Genomic DNA, 25,606 nt, shown 5'->3' with positions numbered 1-25,606 from the left:
CTCCAGATTAACACACACACGCCTCCAGCTGAGGAAACATGCTTATCAATAAGGAGATGATTAATCTGTAGGTGTAAATGTCACTGTACTTGTTCATTGTGCAGCTGCTGATCGATCACACCGACAGATTATAGATTTTGTTTCCGTGCTTGTGGTCGGGGTTCAGGAGGTGAAAGGAGCTTATGGGAAACGAGGGGTTATTCCTGTTAGAATGAGGCATTCGAGGTGTGCAGGAACAATGACGCTCCACGTTAATCCTACTCTCTTCCCCGCAGAGGGAGAAGATGTTTTGTTTACCTGCTGTTTGACTCAGCACTCTGACAGGAAGTGATGCATATCCTCAGACACCACTTCCTAAGTTATTGTGTGAAAGCAGCCAATCATGAGTCATCTCAGATGTCAGATTTTTTTTTATAAACCAGTAAAACAAAGTACTGAGTGTTACATTAGGAAATATTTTAACAGGAAACATCAGAGGATCTTGGACTGAACCCTGTGGAACGCCACACGTGAGACAGATTTAGCCAGTCAGCTCTTCAGCTTCCTGTACTGTGTTCGTCTGCAGATTAAAAAAAACCTAATCAAAATAAAAATAACATATCAGGAAACTAAGGTTTTTAGTTGATGTTGACTAGTGCAGCAGCAGCACCCCTGCTGTCTGAACTCACACATTTTTCTTTCATCACAACAAACAATAAAAAGTTTTAGTACTTTGGGCTGAAGCTGTGTGAGGTTTGAAGGATCTTTAGGAAGATCAGATCTGGTTCCTCTAAAAGAGGATAAGCTGCACAGATCAGGACCTTCAACGTGATGAATGCTTCACTCACTGTTTCCTCTCACACATGTTTCTTGTATGATACAAACCGTAACTCTGCCGTTCACGACTCACAGTGTCACACTTCTTGCAGCACTGATCTGTTCCTGTTCCTGATATTTTGTCCACCCCTGCTGGTTACAAGTGGCGTGTGTCTGTGGCATCATGGCGAGACACTGTGGTTAAACGGCTCCGTTGTGTCTCAAGAACAGTTGGCCATTATTTCCCCCCCCGAGACGCTTCAGGACACAAACAAACAGACCGAAACAAAATGGAGGAGCAGGAGGTGGAGGAATAAAAACATTCAAACTGGAGCTGAGCCATCAATGTCAGTGAAAGTAAGACACATCTCAGCTCTGACCTCGCTGAGCTGAAGGAGCGACAAGGAGAAGATGATGTCCAATTATTCATAGCTACGCAGCGTGCTGGAGAGGACGAACGTGACTCGGATCATGTAAATGTTCATTCAAAGCATTTCCATTTCCATAATATGTTTTGAATTTTCACACCCTAAACGTCTCGTGGCTGCAGGGACATTTGATTCATGGAAACGCTGTGAATCGCTGTGTTTCCATTCAGCATCTGCTGATCAGGGTTTGTGGTTACTTCAGGTCAGCTGGGAAATGGAGGGGATAATAATAATAATAATAATAATAATAATAATAATAATAATGATGATGATAATAATAATGGATTGCATTTACATAGCGCTTTTCTGGGCACCCAAAGTGCTTTATAATTCTGACTGACCTGATTTTTGTTTCTGAGAGAAATGAGAGCCACATAGGAGGACATTTGTTTTAAATTTTGATAGAACAGTGGCAGTATACTGTCTTCGTAACTGGATATCAAGCCCTTGTAGAGCAGAATGTATTATTTTGGTCTAGACATCCCACAAATGTGATGTCCACATATGTGGACGCCAGTTCCTAGCAGGTTAAGACAGAGCTCCGTTTGTATTTGAAATGAAACCACACTCAGTGATGTCTTTCAGGCTCCATCCCCAGTAAACATGTGACTCTTTAAAATGAAATAAAAGAGGACCTAAAATAAATGATGATGCTAATAAAGTTTTTTATGAACAGAAACGGATGACATCAGTGATGAGTTCAGGTGCAGCTGGGTAATCTTCAGACTGCAGTTCAGGTCCCATTGAACAGAGCTGAAGAGAAAGTGTGTGAGGAGGCGCAGAGGAAGGCACTCAGTCGAGTACAGTGATTAAAGTTGTCCAGAGGGGCAGGGCCAACCTGCAAGCGACAAGTAAATCGGAGCCGACGGCGAGGTTGCCGTGGTTCTGCTGTGTTGTTGTGTTGCTGCCTGTGTATCTGTTGCCGTAATGTTGTGTTTTGTGATGTCTTGATGCTGCCTGTGTGTCTGTGTTGTTGTGTGTCTGTGACTGTGTTGTTTATGTCTGTGTTGTTGTGTGTCTGTTTTGCCATGTTGCTGCCTGTGTCCGTGTTGTTGTGTCTGTGTTGCTGCATGTCATCATTAAATCGTGAGCTCTTGTGTTTGTTCAGATGTTTCTGATCAGATCCCGAGTCTCTGTGGTTGCTCGGTAACGCCCTCTAGTGTATTTCTGGCTCATGTCAGGTCAGTTTGTAGCTCCTCCCTCTGCTAGCGTTTCTTTGTGATTCTTTTTTTTTTTTAAAATATTTTTTTATTCATTTGAACCCAAACAGAGAGGAGGAAGGACCTTCATCTTCCTCACTTTTTAAATCTTTTCCTCCCCTCAGCAACTCCTCCTGCTGTCTGCCCTTTCTCCTCCTCCTGTAACTCCTCCTCCTCCTCCTCTTCCTCCTCATGTTTCTGTTCAGCTCTGCAGTCACAGTTTACAGATGTGGGGCATTCAGGGCACTTTAGAGCTGCAGGAAAACTCAACCTCTTCTCTTTCATCCGCTTTTTGTTTTTGAGGACGTTTGTTGAGCCCAGCGTTCAGGTTCAATGGGGTATCAGAGGAGCATGTGGCGCAGTCTGACTGGAGGAGGAGGAGGCGATGTAGCTGTGGTCAGGTGTTTCTGTTCAGAGAAACAGGTGAAGATCTCTTTCAGGAGTGTGGAGGAGGATCGGCGGCTCAGACGAGTGTTTGTGCGCCGCTGGTTTGGTGAGTCGCCGTCAGATGGTCCCTGAAAATCTCAGACTTTTTTCCTGATGCAGCATTTTGGATGGAGTGAGGTCTCAGAGACTGTTTTCTAGTGTCAGAGGTTTGAATAAAGCTCATTAGTGTTAAAGCTATGAGCGGAGTGGATAATTTATTTATTTATTTTTAAACAAACACGTTTTTCTTCACAGGTGTTAAACGGAGCAGGTGAAGAGGTTTCAGATGTTTTCAGCACATTTCTCTCCTGTTTGTTTGAGTTTTTATTCTGGTTTCAAACTCTGGTCAGGGTCCTAGAAAAGCTGCTCTTCCTGTTGGTCCAACGGTTGCAGAGGTCAAAGGTCAACCCTGTGTGTGTTTGAAGGTGTTTGAATGTAAACTCTGAGCTGTGACTGGCCCACCAGGCCTCATATCACATCCATAAACTCACTCCCTTCCTGTCTGGTGAGTAAACACCTCCCTGGCTGCAGAATGGCAGGAAGCCAAAGAGCTAACGGACTAGTGTGTGTGTGTGTGTGTGTGTGTGTGTGCGCGTGTGTGTGTGTGTGTGTGTAGCTGTTTTCATTCAAACACGCACTCCTCCTCCCCTCCTTCTCCTGTGTTCCCTCTCAAGGAGGATTTGTGTTTTGGCTTCTGAGATTCCTGTCATGTGGGAGGAAGTGAACACAGCGTGAAACCCTCCGGCTGAGCTGCTCTTCGGAGCCGGAAGAGGTCCGTCTGATCCTCCCGCTGAAAGTCCTGCAGGGTTAATTTACTTCACCCACAGCTTCACATTAAAGGCTTTTAACTGACTTTTATTCTGAAGGAAATTCAGGAAACTGTGTTTGTGTCTGAGTTTGTTGAGTATTGGACAGAGGATCCGTTTGAAATGATTCAGACCTGAGCTGCTGTTGTGTTCAAGTGCAGTTTGTAATGTGTGTGCAGCGAAGCAGAGAGGACAGGTCCGAAAGCTGGTTACCCCCTGCCTTTGTGTGCCTGCTTTTCCACCTGTTGGGGAGCATGCTCTGTCTGTGTTCTGAAGTCAGGTTTGATAGTTCTGTGCATGTTTAATGGGAACATCAGAGACGGTGGCAGCAGGAACTTCCTGTCTGAGGAGCGCTCTGCTGTCCTACTGTTGTCGTCCACATGTTGAATGTGTGTGTCTGTGTCTCAGGTGGACTGTCGGTGTCGCTGCTCTTCAGATATTTAGCCAAACCCTCAGAGGACTGGTTAGCCGGTACGTGCGCCAACCAAATCTCTCAGTATGCGATTCCAAGAAATCTGTCAATGAAGCTAAACCAATTAATCCAAAAGGAATAAATGACTATCGCTGATCTGCTACATGCTGATTTCACTGAAAGAGTCTGTGGGAACCTGCTGTGATTGGCTGGTTGGACCATGCTTGAACACCTGATCCGAGAATCTGGTTACATACATGAAACACGAATGTGTAGCTTCCACTTTCTCACAGTGTCATACCTGTAAACATCTGCCAGCATCAGCAAGTAACTGCACAGCAGTCATGTTGTTATTGTCATGATGATATCATGAAACTCATCCTAAAGGATAAAACAGCACAAATAAGACAGCTAGCAGCTACACCCATCTGTGTAACCATGCACCTGTAAGTCATAGAGGCCACGCCCCTGATAATGCAAACTCTCAGTCTTCATACACTAAACAGGTGAGTTATTGACTACAGGTGTTTTGAAGATAGATCAAAGTGTTTTTTACAGGCTGTAAACATGTTTATGTTAATATGGGAGTCAATGGGGACTGACTCACTGCTGCCTATGCTGGACACCAGAGGAACTATAGGTCGATGGAAGAAATGGGCGTTTGAGGCGTTTCACTTTGAAACTCCCGGAGCTCGAACCACCTGATGAGTCAGTTCCTGAACATTTGATTCCCAGCCAAGCAGCCCGCATGTACATGTTGAAATGTTGCTCATTCGTTCAGTTGCTTCACACAGTACAAACTGTTTCTTCACTGTAAAAACATCTAAACGCATTTGGATTCCTGACATTCCTCAGGTGTGGTTAATAGGCCACAACCTGTCCAGATGTTTGCAGCTGTGGATGTGAGGCGTGAGTGTTTCCTCAAAGTGAATTCAGACTCCAGGACCAAAATAACACACTGCTTTATCTGTCTTTGCGGACAAACATTCATCATGTTCTAACTTCTCCTTACACAAGCTTTTATTGTGAAACTCTGCTCTCACTCTGACAGTGGAAAAAGCTCAGTGCTTTTATTGTGAAAGGTGATGATGTAGAAGTTTGCTATCAGTGACATCATCTCTCTCCCTCCCCTCCTCAGAGTCCCCCCGCCTGTCCACCGCCTCCATCAGCAGCGATGAGCGTGCTCCATCGTCCACACCCTCCGACTCCTCCGACCTGCTGGCATCTTACCGGCGCCCCGTGAGCCTGATCTCCACTTTGTCCTCCGGGTCTGGATCTTCCAGAGACGACAACCTTGCGCTGCCTCCATCTATCACCAGCTCCTCCTCGGACCCTGACATCAACCTTAACCTGAGCCCCGAGGAGGTCGCTGCAGACCTCCAGGGGTCGAGCCCCCAACCCAACAGGAAGGGGCGGAGCTTCATTCACAACAAAAACAACAACAACAAAGACTGGAAGGCGAGTCGTACCTTGAGCCGCCGGCAGCCGGCTTCACCGTTTATCCGCGCCAGCATGGCGCCCAACCCTCAGCTGACCTACCTAGACCGCGTCGTCATGGAGATCATCGAGACAGAGAGGATGTATGTGAGAGATCTGCGCATGATCGTGGAGGTGAGTTACCTAACTGCGTGACCCTATAGGTGTCATGGTAACAGGTGTGGGCTCTACGGGCTCAAATTTTTCACTGATGTGGATGGTTGGTCATTGTGGTTGCCTAGGTAGCCACCTGTCCAACCATATCCTTTATTCTCATTGGTAGTTTAACTCAGTACCACCTCCTGAGTTCCTGGAATTCTGTTGCCGAATACCTGGAACATCGATCGCTGCTCGCTAGCGGCGGGTTCAGGACGAGTCAAGTTTGCTTTGATCACGCTCGCTGATGGTTTGACGCTTTATCCTGAAACTATCTCTAAAGTAACTTCAGGCGCTAAGCTTTTCTCTGAAAGTCTAGTCTGTGATCTCATGAAAACACCTGGATGTCCACAGAGGGTGGCGGTGGATGATCCCAGGATCATTTCCATGGTGTAGAACATGAAGTAGAAACACTTCCATCCTTGGCGTCTTATTTTCAAACGATGATCAGTGACCATGGAGCTGGACAGGGTTTGGTTTTTAAGCTGCTGATGCATGAGCTTCTCATCCTTTAGTTTTAATCTAAACTCACCAAGGTAAAACTGTCTGAACTTCAAACATTTCATTTCTATTCTGAAAGCACTCAGGACAAAAATTGACCCATTTTTCTTAGTCTGAACATTTTGGGCTCGTGAAACATACGCGTTTCCTGAACGCATCTCCACGTACAGAGGACAGCTCGCGGTGTCAGTCGTTACCCCGGCCATGACTCAGTGCCAGACTATAATTAACAAGCTAAGACGTTCTGCAGTGATGGGATTAGCTGCTTATGTAACAGGCTCACCGAGCTGCACGCACCTGTTTCAGTGTCTGAAGTACGACTCAATCAAACCAGGCTGTTTAAAAAACTTAGGAAAACAAAAAACAAACCAGTGAAGGAGCAACGGAAAAACGGAAATACTCTAACAGATATTTATTATGATTTATTTACCAAGGTTTCAGAGAATAACAAAGACCTGTCCTTATAATAAAATAATAACAAGTTTTAGGCTCTAAAAAAGCTCTAAGTGAGATAGAATATGTAATATGAAATCAGTAAACACATCAGACATACGAGTTTTCTCCATTTTTTTTAAATATTTAAAAATCAAGTAAACTCTGACACATTAAACATAAACTGATACACAGATTTTAAAGTTCAGTTTATAAAAATAAACATAATTACGTAATCGCTTTTATTTAAAACAATAAATGTGTTTATGTACTTACCTCAATAATAAATACCAAACATATGGAATATATATATATGTTTAATCAAACAGAAAGATAAGATAAGATAAAACTTTATTAATCCCTCGGGTGGGTTCCTCTGGGAAATTCAGTTTCCAAAAGCACAGCACCGACAGAAGTTACAGTTACAGAATATTATTTATATATATATATATATATATATATATATATATATATATATATACACTCAACAAAAATATAAACGCAACACCTTTGTTACTGCTCCCATTCCCCATGGGATGGACGTAGAGACCTAAAATTCATTCCAGATACACAATATAACCATCCCTCCCAAACAGTGGTCACAAATCAGTCCAAATGTGTGGTAGTGGGCACATCTGCTATATTGAGATAATCCATCCCACCTCACAGGTGTGCCACATCAGGATGCTGATCGGACATCATGAGTAGTGCACAGGTGTACCTCAGACTGCCCACAACAAAAGGCCACCCTGGAATGTGCAGTTTTGTCTCACAGCAAAATGCCACAGATGCCACAAGCAATGAGGGAGCGTGCAATTGGCATGCTGACAGCAGGAATGTCAACCAGATCTGTCGCCCGTGCATTGAATGTTCATTTCTCAACCATAAGCCGTCTCCACAGGCGTTTCAGAGAATATGGCAGCACATCCAACCGGCCTCACAACCGCAGACCTCGTGTAACCACACCAGCCCAGGACGTCCACATCCAGCAGGTTCACCTCCAAGATCGTCTGAGACCAGCCACCCAGACAGCTGCTGGAACAATTGGTTTGCACAACCAAACAATTTCTGCACAAACTGTCAGAAACCGTCTCAGGGACGCTCAACTGCATGCCCGTCGTCCTCATCGGGGTCTTGACCTGACTCCAGCTCGTCGCCGTAACAGACTTGTGTGGGCAAATGCTCACATTCGATGGCGTCTAGCACGTTGGAGAGGTGTGCGCTTCACGGATGAATCATGGTTCACATTGTTCAGGGCAGATGGCAGCTGAGAATGTCCCAGTTCTTGCATGGCCAGCATACTCACCCATTGACATGTCACCCATTGAGCATGTTCGGGATGTGCTTGACCGGCGTATACGACAGCGTGCACCAGTTCCCACGAATATCCAACAACCTCGCACAGCCATTGAAGTGGAGTGGACCAACATTCCACAGGCCACAATTGACAATCTGATAGACTCCATGCGACGATGTGTTGCACTGTATGAGGCAAATGGTGGTCACACCAGATACTGACCGGTTCTGGGTCCCCAGACCCCCAATAGCACAAAAAACTGCACATTCCAGGGTGGCCTTTTGTTGTGGGCAGTCTGAGGTACACCTGTGCACTACCCATGATGTCAGATCAGCATCCTGATGTGGCACACCTGTGAGGTGGGATGGATTATCTCAATAAAGCAGATGTGCCCACTACCACACATTTGGACTGATTTGTGACCACTGTTTGGGAGGGATGGTTATATTGTGTATCTGGAATGAATTTTAGGTCTCTACGTCCATCCCATGGGGAATGGGAGCAGTAACAAAGGTGTTGCATTTATATTTTTGTTGAGTGTATATATATATATATATAAAAAAAAAAACACCCAGCACACCCCTGCGGGCGGTTTATCCTTCAAGCTCGGGTCCTCTACCAGAGGCCTGGGAGCTTGAGGGTCCTGCGCAGTATCTTAGCTGTTCCCAGGACTGCGCTCTTCTGGACAGAGATCTCCGATGTTATTCCCGGGATCTGCTGGAGCCACTCGCCTAGCTTGGGAGTCACCGCACCTAGTGCTCCGATTACCACGGGGACCACCATTACCTTCACCCTCCACATCCTCTCGAGCTCTTCTCTGAGCCCTTGATATTTCTCGAGCTTCTCGTGTTCCTTCTTCCTGATGTTGCTGTCATTCAGAACCGCTACATCGATCACTACGGCCGTCTTCTTCTGTTTGTCTACCACCACTATGTCCGGTTGGTTAGCCACCACCATTTTGTCCGTCTGTATCTGGAAGTCCCACAGGATCTTAGCTCGGTCATTCTCCACCACCCTTGGGGGCATCTCCCATTTTGACCTCGGGACTTCCAGGTTATACTCGGCACAGATGTTCCTGTACACTACGCCGGCCACTTGGTTATGGCGTTCCATGTATGCCTTGCCTGCTAGCATCTTGCACCCTGCTGTTATGTGCTGGATTGTCTCTGGGGCATCTTTACACAGCCTGCACCTGGGGTCTTGCCTGGTGTGATAGACCCCAGCCTCTATTGATCTTGTACTCAGAGCTTGTTCTTGTGCTGCCATGATTAGTGCCTCTGTGCTGTCTTTCAGTCCAGCTTTGTCCAGCCACTGGTAGGATTTCTGGATATCAGCCACCTCCTCTATCTGCCGGTGGTACATACCATGCAGGGGCCTGTCCTTCCATGATGGTTCCTCGTCTCCCTCCTCTTTCTTGGGTTTCTGCTGCCTGAGGTATTCACTGAGCACTCGGTCAGTTGGGGCCATCTTCCCAATGTATTCTTGGATGTTCGTTGTCTCATCCTGGACTGTGGTGCTGACACTCACCAGTCCCCGGCCCCCTTCCTTCCGCTTAGCGTACTGCCTCAGGGTGCTGGACTTGGGGTGAAACCCTCCATGCATGGTAAGGAGCTTTCTTGTCTTTATGTCAGTGGCTTCTATCTCCTCCTTTGGCCAGCCTATTACCCCAGCAGGGTACCTGATCACGGGCAGGGCGTACGTGTTGATGGCCCGGATCTTGTTCTTACCATTCAGCTGACTCCTCAGGACTTGCCTGACCCTCTGCAGGTACTTGGTGGTTGCAGCCTTTCTAGCGCCCTCTTCATGGTTCCCATTTGCCTGCGGGATCCCCAGGTACTTGTAACTGTCCTCTATGTCTGCAATGTTGCCTTCTGGTAGTTCAATCCCCTCAGTTCTGACTACCTATCCAGTCTTGTTAATGATCTCACTGAGGGGGTTCAGGCCTATGCAGAACAGCAGTGGGGACAGAGCATCTCCTTGGTAGATCCCGCACTTGATGGTGACTTGTGCTATGGGCTTGGAGTTGGCCTCTAGTGTTGTACGCCAGGATCCCATTGATCTTGTACAATTCTAGGCATTCCAGTATCCAGCTGTGGGGCATTGAGTCATAGGCCTTCTTGTAATCAATCCAGGCAGTGCACAGGTTGGTCAGTCTGGTCTTGCAGTCTCGGCTGACTGTTCTGTCTACCAGTAGCTGGTGTTTTGCGCCTCTGGTATTCTTGCCAATTCCTTTCTGTGTCCCACTCATGTATTGACCCATGTGCCTGTTCATCTTAGCCGATATGATGCCTGACAGGAGCTTCCATGTAGTACTGAGGCAGGTTATTGGTCGGTAGTTGGAGGGGACCGGTCCCTTCTTGGGGTCCTTGGGGATCAGGACCGTCCGACCTTCGGTTAGCCATTCCGGGTGTCTCTCGTTAACTAGCAGCTGGTTCATTTGTGCTGCCAGACGCTCGTGGAATGCAGTCAGCTTCTTTAGCCAGTAGGCGTGAACCATGTCGGGCCCTGGTGCTGTCCAACTCTTCATACTGGAGACCCTTCCTTGGATATCTGCCACTGTGATGGTTACTGGACCCTGTTCAGGGAGGTCGCCCTCAGATCCACTAGCCACTGAGCATTGCCGTTATGGGTTGCGTCCTTCTCCCATATGCTCTTCCAGTATTGCTCCGTCTCCAGCCTTGGTGGTGCTGTTCTCTTATTATTGTTCCCTTGCCACTGAGAGTACACCTTTGCTGGTTCTGTGGAGAACAGCTGGTTTATTCTCCTGCCTTCTATCTCTCTGGTGTACCTCCTCAAGCGGCTGGCCAAGGCTGTGAGTCTTTGCTTGGCAGTTTTCAAGGCCTCAGGTATGGACAGCTTGCTGTATTTCTTATGCACCTTCTTTGTCGCACCTTTCTGCAACTCCGTTAGTTGGCTAACCTCCCTCCGTGCTACTTTGATCTAGCCTCCTTCTCCATGGAGGGGCTATGTACCCAATCTCGGGTGGGGGTGATGATATCTCCCCCCTGACCTGGCGTCCTGACTCCTCCTTGCCGTAGCATTTGTGTTGTACCTCGTCAATCTCTAGCTGTGAGAGCAGTCGAAGAATCCATAGGTCCGTCATCCTATTCATGTAGCCCCTTCCGCCGGGGTTACTTGCGTAGTAGCATTCCAACAACGATGCCTTCTTGTTCCAGTAGCCCACTTTTCGTCAGGGTGCCCTGGTTCCTCAACACCTGACGCGGACCTTGTTGATCCGGGCGACGTCCGAGCCGGCATGCCTTCATATTTATCTGTCTCGCTCATGTCTGCGGTAGGCTCGCTTAGCAGACATGATACAGACATGAGATATATATATATATATATATATATATATATATATATATATATATATAAATACAGAGACATATATAAATAAAATATACGAAGGGGATAAATAGGAATAAAAATAAAGATACAAGTGAATTGCACATTTCAAGTTTGGAGTCTATTGCACCATTGACTATTAACAAAAGTATTGCACAAAAGGTATTGCACAGTGAAGTGAAGAGGCACTACAGCTTAGTTGTTCCCCCCTCCTTTGTCCTCCTGTTTCCCCTCCCTCTCCCCTCCAGAGAGGAGTTAAACAGTCTGCATCTCTGATCAAGCCAGAAGTAATCAGATTACTGTGGTATAGCTCAGTGAGCGTTCAGTCTGCCTCCTGTTGGAGAAATGGAAACATTCCAGTTTATTTTAAAGGGTGTTTTATTTGACGCTGAGCTTTTTAAAAAGTGACCCCTGACCTTTCTGTCACTTCCTCTTATCCTCTTCTTCCCTGCTTGTCTCTTCCTTCCTTCCGTCCACTCTACTAACCTCTCCCTCCTACCCTGCAGGACTACCTGGCTCACATCATCGATCAGTCCGACCAGTCGGATCTGTCGATCCGTCCTGAGCTGGTCTGCGCTCTCTTTGGAAACATCGAGGACATCTACGAGTTCAACAGGTGAAGAAGATAAAGTTTAATGTGTCCGTTATCATAGCACGATATTTTGTCTAAAACGGTTAACGTTGATGTTACGTCTCCCCCATGTCAGCGCTCTCTGTTTCCTGTCGAGGGGTGAGTTTGCTTTGCAGACCGGCGCTGTTCTACTGCACAACATGGAGTGCTCTGTTTGCTGTGACTTTGAGTGCCTTCATGTTTAGGAACGATTCAGCAGGTTAAATATGAACAAACCGTTTCACCCATTTTCACTCCTGAACGGTGCAGCCACAGACGAACACCGTAACACAAACCAGATCGTATATATAAAAATAACCATGACCACCATGATGTCAGCCTTTGGTTTAGTGTTAGTCGAGTCATTCGAGTAGAAGGTAACAGAGACTTTCACTGCATGTCATTCGTCTGCTCTCCTCCCTCCTTCTTGTCTGCCTTCATGGTTAAAGGTAAAAACTCCAAAACATCAGAAAAACATCATGAAATATTAAAATGAGCGTTAGGATTCAGACTCTGAAGTGAGAACCAAGGAAACTGCTGAAACGAGAGAAAAACTTCAGGTTTCCTTTGGTTTGCTCCTGGTGACATGCAAAGCGTTGTTGTTGCTGGGGTCGCCACGGTGACAGTGTTTCCTGTTCACAGCGAGCTGCTTCAGGATCTCGACCAGTGTGACAACGACCCCGTCGCCATCGCCAGGTGCTTCGTCATCAAGGTGAGACCAGATCTGATTGGATTTGGGTGAGGATGGTTCGTACAAGCAGCGGCTGATAAAACTCTTGGCTTGTTGTATTTCAGAGCGAGTACTTTGACATCTACACACAGTACTGCACCAACTACCCAAAGTAAGCCATACGTTAGGTTTCGAGCACATTTTAAAAACCTTGTCTCATTCACATTGACCTGTCCACACTTGTCTGTCTCCTCTCTCCTGTTGCAGTTCGGTGGCGGCGCTGACGGAGTGCATGAGGAACAAATCTCTTGCCAAATTTTTCCGGGACCGCCAGTCCTCGCTTAAACGTTCGCTGCCTCTGGGTTCATACCTGCTCAAACCTGTTCAGAGGATCCTTAAATACCACCTGCTGCTACAGGTACCACACCAGCACACCTGACAACCAGTTACACCTGCATCCAAACCTGTAGAAATAGACCAGAGGACTGAGATGAAGCAAATATGTCTAAGGCCACGTTTACATCACATTTCACACGAAGACACACACACATTCCCGGAGGATCAGTCAGAGTTAAAGTGTCTTCAGACATTTCCTGGTGTGAAAGCAGAAGTTATCTTCTTAGTTATATTTTTTTTTAGCCAACTAACTGAAAACTATATGAGCAACACATAAGTGAATTTTGAGTGGATATCCACGGTATTTGGAAAAAACTTCCAGATGTGGATGATTCGTTTGGGTTGAGAGTGTTGAAATCTCCCAATTCTTTGAATCTTTGGGCTGAAGGAAGGACAATACTCGGTGTATTTATGCTCAATCAACAATCATTTATTTCCATACAATTCAACACTTAAGAGCATAAGGACCATCATGATGGGGAGACATGCCTGAAGAGGGTCACAGCAAGTCTCAAAATGGTGACGGGTTGCTCAGCTTTTTATAGTCTCTAGTGGCCCCCATCTAGTCGTAAAAGCCAAAACATCACATTCTTTCTCCGTTACAGCGCCTAAGTTATGACCTCGGCAGTTGTTTCTCTGCTTTCTAAGGTGGGGGTATGGAATGTGGTCTGTCTATCTCCCCTGTCTTAGACACAGAGTCTCCTTCTCTTCATGATTCAACAATAGAACATGTCAAGAAAACAGTGTAACACATTCCCAGCAGATCAAGGATACAGAGTGATGCACATTTATCTAATGAACTAATATGTGAATATGTTCTGTTAACTCAAAAGTATAATGAGAACTAAACTACATACAGCTCACACACTCTATATTAAAGGGTATAATATGATCTACAGCAGTATTCTAATTCAACTACTTTGATTACATATATAAGGTAACATATAATAACAGAATAATCTAATAAGAGGGAGTCTCTTTAATGAAGACTCCTTCAGTCTTCATTAAAAAGATGAGGATGTACACATCATGGACAGGGAGGAATGCTGGTTTGAGCGGGGAGTCAAGGAGGCCACATGAAAAGGGAAAGCCCATCTCTGAATTGAGGAGGGGGCCTAAAGGTACATCTGTCACCATCTTACAATGCTGTGATTGCAGCCATTCCCGAACTCTCTGTGAATGGTACTTGTGGCCATTGATCAATAGGTTTTGATCAGTGTTCATTGATTAATGGTTGTTGATCCATGGTCATGACAATTTTCATATTAATGATCAACGAACTGACCTCACAGCCCATTGTTCATTCAGTGAACATTTCAGTTATTGTGCAAATGTACTGTTTATAAAATTGGGGAAACCTGCAGTCAGCTGAGACTGAAGAAGTCACTTGGATAAGTGATGATTTCTCCCACTGAAAACGTCCAGATGAACAGAATCAACCTTTTGGGAGTCTTCTTTTATTTTTTAGACTATATATACTTTCAAGCATGTATTGGGGAATATTTGTCAGACTTTTTGGTTATTTGGTTTGAAGCTACAGCGTGATCGTGTCTCTTTCATTTTACATAAATAAATTGGTATCATCTGCATAAAATTGTATGTTTTAACCTTTTCATGTATAGTGGTGACTACAGTGGACAGCTATCCAAAGGCTGTTTTCAGGTATTTGTGTCAGTGTTGATGGTATACTTGCACATAAACCACTACATTAGACACTGATGTGTCACTCCATACACAGTTGTCCACCTAAGTGTTTAAAAAATAATGAAGTTCAAAATTTTTTTTTTTCATGCCTAAAAATGAATAAAAATACTTAAGAAAAATATCCAGATTGAGGTTGTCATAATTCATGCATGAACGGGTTAAACTGAACATGACTTTATGCTGATTTGTTGGTGTTTGTAATGGTTTTCTTTAGGAGATAGAGAAGCATTTTGACCCAGAGGATGACGGTTATGAGGTGGTAGAGGAGGCTCTCTACACTATGACGGGAGTGGCATGGTACATTAATGACATGAAGAGAAAACACGAACATGCTGTCCGACTCCAGGTAACTAATGGCAAAACAAAGTTTTTTCTATACACACTGTAATTATGACTATAAAGTGAAAAGAAAATATTGGGGTAGGGATAGCTCAGTAGGTAGAGCAGCGCCCCCATGATCGGAAGGTTGAGGGTTTGAATCCACTGAACGGCTACCCTGAGGTACCCCTGAGCAAAGTACTGTCCCTACACACTGTTCCCGGGCACCCAATGGTGAATGGGTTAAATGCAAAGAGGAATTTCCCCACTGGGATCAATAAAGTATACATTATTATTATTATTATTATTATTATTATTATTATTATTATTATTATTATTATAGAAAATAACTTTAAATGAATACATTCCTGTTTTTAGGCTGTGCAGATGAAGTTCTTATCAGAAGGTAAATGTAAGAGAGGCGTGTCCCAGATAAGAACTATTTATTAGCTCTGACATCTTGTGACAGTTTAGAGAGAGTTTGCTCCCAGTGGTGACATTTTCAAACAGGAAGCCCTGCACTGAATTGCTCTGATAAAGGAAATTAAATCTGGAAAGGTTGAACTTTCTTTTTCTACAAAGTTGTTTCAGGGCTTCCTTCCTTAAAAACAAACCAAAACAACCAAAGGCTGGAGTGTCTGAGTGTTTCTGTGTTTGGTTCTTCAGGAGGTTCAGTCACTGCTGCTAAACTGGAAAGGTCCTGATCTCACCACATACGGAGAATTAGTTCTGGAGGGAAACTTCAAGGTCCATCGAGCCAGAAATGAAAGAACGCTCTTTCTCTTTGACCGGGTGCTGCTCATCACCAAACGTCGCGGCGAGCACTATGTCTACAAGACGCACATCTCTGTGAGTGGCAGCAGACAAACATCTAAGAGCTGCAGGTTTTCAGGTCTTTGTTTTAAGTGCAGGTTTGATTCTTAGTTCTGTCTCTTGGTTTCAGTGCTCCACACTGACGCTCAACGAAAACGCCAAAGACTCCCTGAGTTTCAGCGTCATGCATTACAAAAACCCCAAACAGCCTCACACCGTCCAGGTGAGTCGACCTCCACCCGCCAGCCAACATATTTAAGCCTGAGAGGATCGGAGTTCACTCCGTGTTTTTGTCTTTTAATGTTTCAGGCTAAGACGGTGGAGGAGAAGAAGCTCTGGGCTCATCACATCAAACGCATCATTGTGGAAAACCACCAAGCCATCATCCCACAGAAGGTCAGAAGCATCAGTATACTCACCCATTTCGCTCCAGGTGACCAGTGCAGACACCAGTAATGGTTAGTTGTGTCTTTCAGGCAAAAGAAGCTATCCTGGAGATGGACTCCATCTGTGAGTAAACATCTCTTCTGCTGTAGAAGATTAATAAAAGCAAAGATTAATAAGGATGTGATGAAATGCTCCTCTGTGTTGTTGTTGCTTCCCTGTAGATCCTTCCAAGTACCGTTACAGTCCTGAGCGCCTGAAGAAAGCCACATCCTGCCACTCTGACGAGTTCCCACGAGATGCTCGTCAGGGCCGCCGACAGTCAGGTAATCAGATTACCTGGATTACTGATCAAGGTATCTTGTTGTTATTGATGTGTAACGACCAGTTTTGTTTCTTCTCCAGAGCCAATCAAACAAACCCTGAAAAGCAACAAAGGTAAAGTCATTTCATTGAAATCGATTTTGATAAATCTTTGATCAGTATGTCCACTTTTGTGACTTTTGTCCTCATAGTAGTTTCTCTTGGAACGTTTTTGTTTAGGTTGTATTCTGCCCAGGTTTTAGATTTCCTTCTCAGACATGCATTTGGACCTCTAGGTTATCTCTTATAATATTTTGCAGATGTTTATTTCGGGCAAAATTCAATAAAATGTCTGGACTCTAACAGATTGACCCGCTGTGGACCTAATAAGGGTTAGCATGGTAGAAAACACTGTGAGGATTCTGAGGCCTGTTGCTCTCTGGGCTGATTAAAGCTGCAGATGTTAACCGGTAAAGCTGTTGTGTCTAACAAATCTTTTTGCTCTTGTTCTTCTGCTGAATCCCCTGCTGGACTCTCAGCGCTGCTGGAGGTAAGACCCAAACTCATTGAACACACGCCTGCTTGCTGTTGCTCAGATTTAAAGACTGTTTCTTCTGTTTTCTTCTGTTTATGACTCTGTGAACTTTCTGATGTGTTCTTATGAGCGATGTTTCGGTGAGGGTTACTGAGGCTCAGTCCTGCTGTCAGAGCCACACTTTAGTTTTAGGAAGCAGAAACATGATAGTGTGTGACGTCCTGCAGTGCTCAGATGACAGGCGCTCTCTGCGGGCCACCGTCAGCAGCAGCATGCTGGGGGAGTCTGTCACGGAGGAGGAGGCGGAGCTCGGCAGCAGGAAGGACTCGCTAGAGCGCCTGCTGTGCAGCGTGGAAGAGGCGGGTCAGTTGGATGATGCTCTGCTGGAGGACAAGCAGGTAGACGACTTTGCTAGCTCCGTGCTCGCTGCCATCTCCTGCTGGCACGTCACTGTCCAGGCCTTCTTTTCCGCCGCGGGGACGGTGAGGCTTTCCGGTGCCAGCCCAGTCTTCATCACCCGCAGCCCCTGTAATGCGCTACAAGGATGCTGCTGTGGAGCACAAAGTAACTGCTTCATGGGCATCTAACACTAGCCGAGCTGCATGCTTGGGTTCAACACACTTAACTACCGCAGGGTGACCACATGGGGCAGCGTTTAAAGGAACTGACAATATTTGGATGAAATTCATTGTTTTTTGTTTTCCTTCAGTCAGATTGTTTCAGATGGGTCACTTTCTTTGCAAAAGGTTTAGCTTAGATTAGTACAAAGACTGGAAGCAACAGCAAACTGCTAGGCTAGCTTTGTTAAAACCTCACATATATCAAATCAGAAAGATGTTGAGGTTTTATGAGCACTCATGACCTCAGTCATCATCTCTAAAGTCCTAACCTCTGTGAATCTTATCAATCTGTTTATCTATAAGCACATTTAAAAACAACACAGTTGACCAAAGTGCTGTACAAACTAAAAAGTGAAACAAAGACACAACGAGAACAAAACAAAAACTCAGTCACAGTTAAAAGTTAGGGAGTAAGGATGTGTTTTCAGACGGGATTTAAAAATGTCGAGTGTTGGAGAGATCCTAATTTGAAGAGGCAGACTGGTCCAAAGTTTAGGCACAGCAATCGCAAAGGCCCGGTCACCTCTGTGTCTTAGTCTGCTTCTAGGAACAATCAGAAGCAACTTATCACCTGACCTAAGCGTTCTACTAGTTCTAATCCATTATAAGAGACTTAAAAACAAGCAGTATGCTCTTGTTCTGATGGCTAGTTGGTTAGCTAATTCACACACCAACTGTCACGGACCGCCGGGGCAGACCGTGTGGAGTGAGTGGAGGACCCAAGAGCAAACAGAGGTGAGGACACAAAACCGGACTTAACAGAAGGCGAGCCTTTATTGAGGGCCGAAGACTTAAGGAACAAGGCAGCAAAGCAACTGAGGGAAAACCTGAACATAGACTGGGAAAACTATGGCTAAACAAAGTACAAACTAGGACTAGTTAAGGCTGGGGAACTATGACAAGGGGTAGGGGAGATAACACAGATGACGCGACGCAGACTACATGAAACACAGAGACTAAATACACATGAGGGATGATCAGGGGAAGTGGCCACACATGGGATCACAGCTGACACACATGAACCTAATGACAGGACAGGAGGGTGCAACTGAATACACTGACAATGAATACAGACTTACAAAGTAAAACAGGAAACATGGAAATTAGACACGACAAGAACTAAACATAACCACGCAGACAGGACTCATGACCCAGGGAAACTTAGTACAGGGGAGATGACATAGCTGACAGCATGAACTTGACAGTACAAGACACACAGACATAAACACACGAAGGGCAAGGGAGACTTAATGCAAGGGTAATATATACAAATGGCTGGACTACCTTAGAGAACCTAAACAAACAATAAACATCAAAATAGGCTAAACATAACACACTGGGTCACACGACCCAGGACCATGACACCAACAGGTGTAACTTAGGAAGAAGTCTGTGAGAGTCTCTGTGAGGACGTGAGCAACCAGGTCCTGTTTTTAGGTTGGTTGCTGATATGAATGCAGCTCACAGTGTCTGTACAGCCCAAAGTCGCTGAGCCAGCTGCCCAAATATTATGTCCCATGTTTGCTTTTCAAAGGTGGAAATAAAGAACAGGTCCATGCCACATACCTCATGCAAAGTGCTTCAGCTGAAAAATACCCAGCTGCCCACTGTAATCTTTTCACTGAAGGCCATACTGTGGTCAGTGTCTGGAACATTATTTGGTTTGTTGATCATGACATCAGTTTGATGTCTGAATGACATCAGTACCAGGTCAGGACACCAGCGCTGTATTGTAGCAATCCCGGGCGTGCACATTATTCCACAGCAGCGGGAAAAACAACCTCCTTTAACCACAAAAGCATTTTCTGTTATGTTTTCCAACAACACGAGTGCTCTACATTTTCACACTGAGAAATAATCTCATTGACTTCTGTGCCTCCTGCAGTGTCTCCGTCAGTACCTCCTTCAGTGCCTCCTTCAGTTAGGGACATTGACTTTAGAAGTTGTTTATTGTAAACAGAAATGTGAAATGTGAGCAGATTAATGAGGCACACTGACAGTTTTTCTTGGATCAAATGTTTTTGCTAAGCGAAGGTTGTCTGTATGCACTGAAACACCCGACTCTGGAGAACAAACAAACAAAGACTTCCCAAAAACTGTTCCTGTCGTATTAAAGAATGAGAACAGCTCTTTGACTGATTTTGGCTTTTTATCTTTGCAAAGTTTAAAAGTTGTTGTTTTGTTGTTTTTTTTCCTCTGGGAGCTTCTTCGAACATTCGTCCTGCAGCTTTACATCCATCTTTGTCTTTAGTGCTGTGAGCATGAATACGATTGGTGATTCCGTGTTTCTAGGTGTGGTTGGATGAACTGGACATTTGCTGCTGCCTCTCAAAGTTTTGTTGCATTGATTTGCATTGATGGCTGCTCTGTATCATGTAATAAATAAAGGTTCAGTTCACACAATAATAACAAACACTCTTTAAAACCGAGTAAGAAGCTTTTCCATGAACGACACTAATGACTTCTTGGTTTGATTTTTTTTTAATCATATTATAAAAACTTTTCTTTTCCTCCAGCATTTCTTGACTTCCTGTTCTGTTTGTTTTTTGCTGAAGGAGACAGAGGGAGGCAGCGTCTCTTCAGACAACTCTAACAAAGAAAATGGACAACTCCCTGAAGAAGAAGAGCCAGGTGGCACCGAGCCGACACCTAAGCAGGTAAGTAACACTCAGTCGCTGACTTGCAGTTGTGAGGCCATCTCCATCTCCAGATCGCCCAATCTCTGGGCTGCCCAGTGCTTGTTGATTTTGAGGGGTGGGGGGTGTTTGCAGGTGGTCGTAATCTCTTGCATCATGGCTGTATTTCCCACCTCTAATTACTGCTTCTGTGTTTTTGTCCTGTCCAGCCAGCAGTAGAGAAGCTACCACAGGAGAAGATGTCTGAACCAATCTCAGAACCAGAACATTTCACTGATCCGACCCCTTCCAACATCTCCAATTCCTGTCGAAATTCAGACAACCTGAAACCTGAAGTAGATCCAGAACCCACAGAGGAGCCATCCTCAGCTACACCTGATTCAGATTTGAAGACCTTGAGCAGTGGGGAGTCCTCTGATGATGAGGACAACGAGAAGGAGACAGCAGAGAAGGAAGGCGAAGCCACCAGCATCCTCCCGTCCTCCGTCCTGGACAAAGCTAGCTCCATCGCCCAGCACTTCACCAACAGCATCAAGCGAGGCACCGTGGCCCAGGATGACGCCCGCTCGCTCGGTTGTCCTTCACCTCGGTTACCCAGCAGGAGTGGCAGCAGCCTCAGCCTGAGTGCCGAAGCAGACGACCGACCTCCGCGGCTCTGCAGCTTTGTTGCCGATCCTGCAGAGACCTTCGGTGGGTCCGATTTGACCATGTTGTCTCCTCGAGATGACAGTCTCTTTGACAGCGACCGAAGCATTAGGCGAAGACGGGACTCCATGCTGTCCATGCAGGACCAGCTGCTCATTGGGAAAATCAAAAGTTACTATGAAAATGCTGAAAACCAAGATGCCACTTTCAGTCTTCGGCGCAGAGAGAGCCTCACATACATACCATCTGGGTTGGTCAGGAGCTCCGTCAGCCGGTTCAACAGCACCTCGACCTCCTCCACCTCCACTGTGGACCCTACTTATGCAGAGTCACACTCTGCTTTACCCCAAAACACCCAGGATCTTATGGGCTGTAGTGGCTCTTTGGACTCTTTGAAGTCTGAACAAAGAAGCACTGATCCAGAAGATTCAGAAGGCAGCCAGGGGTCCAGGTCTCAAAGTGTGCAGGATAATCTCTCTGATGATGAAGACTTCAAACCTTCATCTGAAATGATTAAGATCTGGCAGGCGATGGAGCGAGACATCAAAAGATCCCAGAGTGAAGATGGAGGGCAGGATCAAACCAAAGAAGCTGCAGTAACCTCCAGAACCTCCGGCCTTTCTTTCCCAACCAAAAACTCTTCCCAAGAAAGCAGAGCTTCTGATCTCAGAACAATCAAAGAAGAGTTGACAAGCCCTATGCCCCTCAAGCCCAAAGCCTCGGAGGTGAACCGGACAGGAAGCGTGAGGGACACGCTAAAGATGTTTGGGGAAGAGGCTGCTGTCCTCAGGGCTCCAGTGCCTCAGGTCAACCAGCTGAAGGTGGAGGCAGAAAAGGACCACCCCAGTAGCGCTTCAGACCAGGTGGTCGAAGTGGACAAGATGGCGAGCAAAGTCCTCCACCTGGCTCGTCAGTACAGTCAGCGAATCAAAACCTCCAGTCCGATGGTCCGACAGCGAAGTCAGGGTCTCCTATTTGGAAAGAAGAGCTTAGCCAGTGTGGTAGAGGAGAGGGAAGGTTCGGGTACGTCACTTTGCACACTGCTTAACATTTCAAACCAGCAATCCTCAAGGAAATCTATCTATTGATTGTCTATGTGACCATAGGACCACTAAATCTTCAATCAACGCAATTCAGAAACTGTATTTAATTCTCTTTTGACTTCTTGACATTCACCAGATCATCAGTGACCTTTTGAGGTACAGTTAGGGTTATCGATCGTCAACCTATCCATTTTATATGAAATTCTAATTTAGAAAATCAGATAGTACACCTGTAAGGTGATAACACAAAGGAGAGACTGGATTAAAAATGTATCTTTTTTTATATACCATGTACGGGAAAAGTGTGATGTTAACCCTGACCATACTCTGAGTCCTGCACGGGCTCGATGACCTGCTGGATGTTAAGAGATTAATTGTTGTAAATGTTTGTTCTGTGTGTTTGCAAAACTGGGTATATATTCAGTCCTGCTCAGCCTGAGCCTGCCCTGCCTTCAGCAAACTCTGCTTCTTTAAATAAACCATTTCCTGTTGAGCAACCGATCAGTCCAACCTGCCCACACATGCTTAGTCTGCACCCGCTGCATGAAAAGAAAAACAAAAAAACAATGGTACCACATGTAGTTATAACACTGTACTGCCACCTTCAGGTAAAGATGGTAAAATGCGCTGCTTAGGGGCAGATTATAATCTGAACAGCCTAAAGTGATGAGCCCATCTTTCCTGAAGCTGAAGTAAAATATCACAGCTGCATGTGGTACCATTGTTTGATTTATGTAGAAGCCAAACATATGTTTATGGATTATTACGGCTTTTGTTAATCATTTCTGTCAGTTATCGGAACACTGTAACGATCAAATTTAAGAGTGATTTAAATATGTTTCGTTTGTTTTGTTTTTTTCTGGCAGGTAAATCCAGCCTGACTCTGCCGCTGGTTTCTCATAAGCAGGCAACTTCTTTGCCGCTGAGTCCCGTAAACCACGTGAGGTCTTTAACCCTCGGCTTCACCTCCAGCTCAGCGGGAAACTCCAGGGGCGTCTCCTCGGGCCGGCCTCACTCTCGCAGCCCCCTCAGTCCACCTCCTCCCCTCGAAGGCTTCAACTGGCCCGATGTCCAGGAACTCCGTTCCAAGTACTCCGCCAACAGCTGCTCCCAGAAGAGCGCAGTCAGTCGAAGTCGATCCATCCCGGAGCAGTTCGACAGCAGTCTGAGGAGGCACTCCAGCTGCTCCTCAGGCTGCTTCCTCGCTGATGAAGCTCCCAGAAGGGTTTCTTCACAAAGGCCTCACAGAAACGCCAGCCAAGAGGAACGCAGCAGACGGCTCCTCAGAGCCAATTCCCTGGATCCTCGGCTGAGTGAATCTCAGATGAGTGAGTTGCAAAAGCTCCAGGACCAGGTGGCAAACGACGGTTACTACATTGCAGCTGAGGCCCCCCTAACAAACGACCCCGAACACAAGATCATTGTCATGGAGAAGTTTCCAGAGCCAGAAGAAACAGCCAGAGACAAAACAGATGAAAGTTACGTCCAGATCCGTTCACCCACCAGCAGAGAGAAGATCTCCATCATGGCTGTCATCGACCGGTGCCGGGCCTACCAGGAGTCTGACGAATACCAACAGAGGGAGGAACTGAAGGCCAAAACCGAGCAGAACAAGTCCACAGCATTGTCTGCTGATCAAGATGTTTCCCAGAAAACGAGATCAACCTCAGGACCGAAGGCGGAAGGTCAGCAGAGCATCGTGAAGAACCTGAGGGAAAGGTTTCAGAGCCTGAGCTGAAGAGAGAGTTGTCCGAGCTCTCCTCTACATGTTATGACTCTCAGTTTCTAACCAAAGATGTAACAATGACAAGCTGCTCAAGTTTTAATGATGACATAATTATTTAATTTATGTGAGCATGAAAGGAAAAGCTGTTCTAGCATGTGGTAATGGCACAAATGTTCAGGGGGGTGAAATATTAAAACAAAGAAGTTATCATATGTGTATATAAAGTCTGCAGTTAGAATTCTTTCTGCTATCTGAGAAATGTAAATATCTTATTGGAAATCTTGATGGGAGCACCTTTCTGTGCAGGATGCCATGTTTTACACAGGGTTATTACATCATTTTCTGTCCAGGTGGAATCAGGACTACACTAAGGGATCGCTTAAAGCTCCAAACTGCAGCCACTTAAACTTAAACTTTAAAGCTCCACTGTGAGAGGACTAACCACTAAACTCACATTCATTCCCGGTGTAAAAAGCGACCAGGTTGAGTGTGTGCTGTGTGCCAAGCATTTCACCTCTTCACCTGACCTCCCTGAAGCCCCAACTCCTGTGACTCAGAGGTCAGACTGATGCAGTCGTTTGGAATTACTGCAGCACTCGATCACTGATTTTAAATTTCAGAATATGGATTTTTGGATTTTAAAAATATGGAGGTCTACATTGTCAGCACCAGACTCACCTCTTTGTTTTCAGAGGTCTTGTTGCAGAAATTACAGCCTTCATATTTCACTTGTTTGATGGTGATTTTATCAGAGACCACCCATTCCTTGGTGATAATGAGTCTTTGAACAGTCACCTCTGAATCACCAGAGCTTGGTTGGGGTATTTGGACCACCCGGAGCAGCGGGGTGTTGGTAACGCCACCGTTCGGTGAGGTCAGATTGTTCTTTGTGTTAATGTCTGCTTGATATGAAGGCAGCTTTAATCCCTCCGTGACACACAACCACAAAGACCAAACCGTCCTTTAAAGGAGCGGTACTTTATATTGAACTCTCTGTGACTGGCTGCGTTTAGACTGTCTGTAGGGGGATGTGTTGGCTCCAAAAGAAGAGGAAAAGCCCCTCAGAGTTTGTGTGATCTGCACTTTGTGAGTTGGTAACTAGTAGAGTGAGGAGCTGACCAAGCTGGTCGTGACTGAGGGCTGGGGTGAGAGGCCTCGTCACGATCAGGACTTCCTCTCCCGGATCCGCCTGCTATAGATTCAGACTGTTGAGACTAGAAGACGGTTCAGTGAAGCCAACATGAACGCACCTGATACCTGCACACAGTGTCAGTTATTGATCATCAGCTTCCAGTCACACTGATTGATTGTGGTCACCATGTTAAAGTCAGACTGTTCCTTCCAGTGACTAGAACTTTAAAGACATAACCACGAGTAATTGTTCACGACAGCCAGAGCAGTGCACAGAGCCCCAAACCTGCCTCATTAGAAAAAATAAATAAATAAACACAGGTGATGGATTTATTAACTGTCCAGTAATTACTAAACTGTAAATAAGTGAAGTACAAATGATTTTTTTTTTGTTTGGCCAAGTTCTCTTTTTCCTGTTAACAATCATAAATATTCAACTGTAAAAGTCATTAGTAGTTTATTCAATAATTGATATTTAAAGGAATTTCAGTTTTTGTGCCTTGTTGTATTTCATCATATTTTATGTAAGTCAATATTTTCCTAATAAGTCATGTGTTGGACTCTGCTGCTAGCACTTTGTTCAGAGGCACATGGCAGATTTCAACATGTGACTTCCCACCTGCATATCCTGCTCCTCAGTCCACTGTCAACAGTAATGTGACGATGTCATTTACTCCTTATTTATTTGATCAGATGTAAATAGAAACACATCACCTGTCTTTCTATAAATGTGTGCGTGTGTGTCTACAAATGTGTTTGTATGACGTCTGTTCTGCATTAAAACTAAATATAGAAGAAA

At 45.3% G+C, this 25,606-nt stretch overlaps 1 protein-coding gene and 1 long non-coding RNA gene across 2 annotated transcripts in view; one reads left to right on the top strand and one right to left on the bottom strand.

The window, feature by feature from the left end:
- LOC145420341 (uncharacterized) overlaps positions 1-25,606 on the bottom strand; it is a 135,445-nt gene that overhangs the window by 50,385 nt on the left and 59,454 nt on the right. The gene's annotated exons all lie outside the window — the stretch shown is intronic.
- On the top strand, positions 1,949-25,606 carry LOC113037470 (pleckstrin homology domain-containing family G member 3-like). Its single transcript, XM_026194585.2, has 18 exons — positions 1,949-2,915; positions 4,063-4,125; positions 5,205-5,677; positions 11,780-11,889; positions 12,526-12,595; positions 12,679-12,725; positions 12,821-12,971; positions 14,868-14,999; positions 15,638-15,820; positions 15,915-16,007; positions 16,094-16,180; positions 16,261-16,294; positions 16,393-16,494; positions 16,574-16,606; positions 17,011-17,021; positions 20,182-20,283; positions 20,472-21,930; positions 22,817-25,606. The coding sequence occupies exons 1-18, from the start codon at positions 2,756-2,758 to the stop codon at positions 23,686-23,688; spliced, it is 4,182 nt and encodes a 1,393-aa protein (XP_026050370.1). The 5' UTR covers positions 1,949-2,755; the 3' UTR covers positions 23,689-25,606.

The sequence above is a fragment of the Astatotilapia calliptera genome, chromosome 15, assembly GCF_964374335.1.
Source record: "Astatotilapia calliptera chromosome 15, fAstCal68.1, whole genome shotgun sequence".
Classification (NCBI taxonomy): Eukaryota; Metazoa; Chordata; class Actinopteri; order Cichliformes; family Cichlidae; genus Astatotilapia; species Astatotilapia calliptera.
The sequence above is the reverse complement of the archived record's forward strand: the minus strand, read 5'-3'. Positions and strand labels throughout refer to the sequence as shown.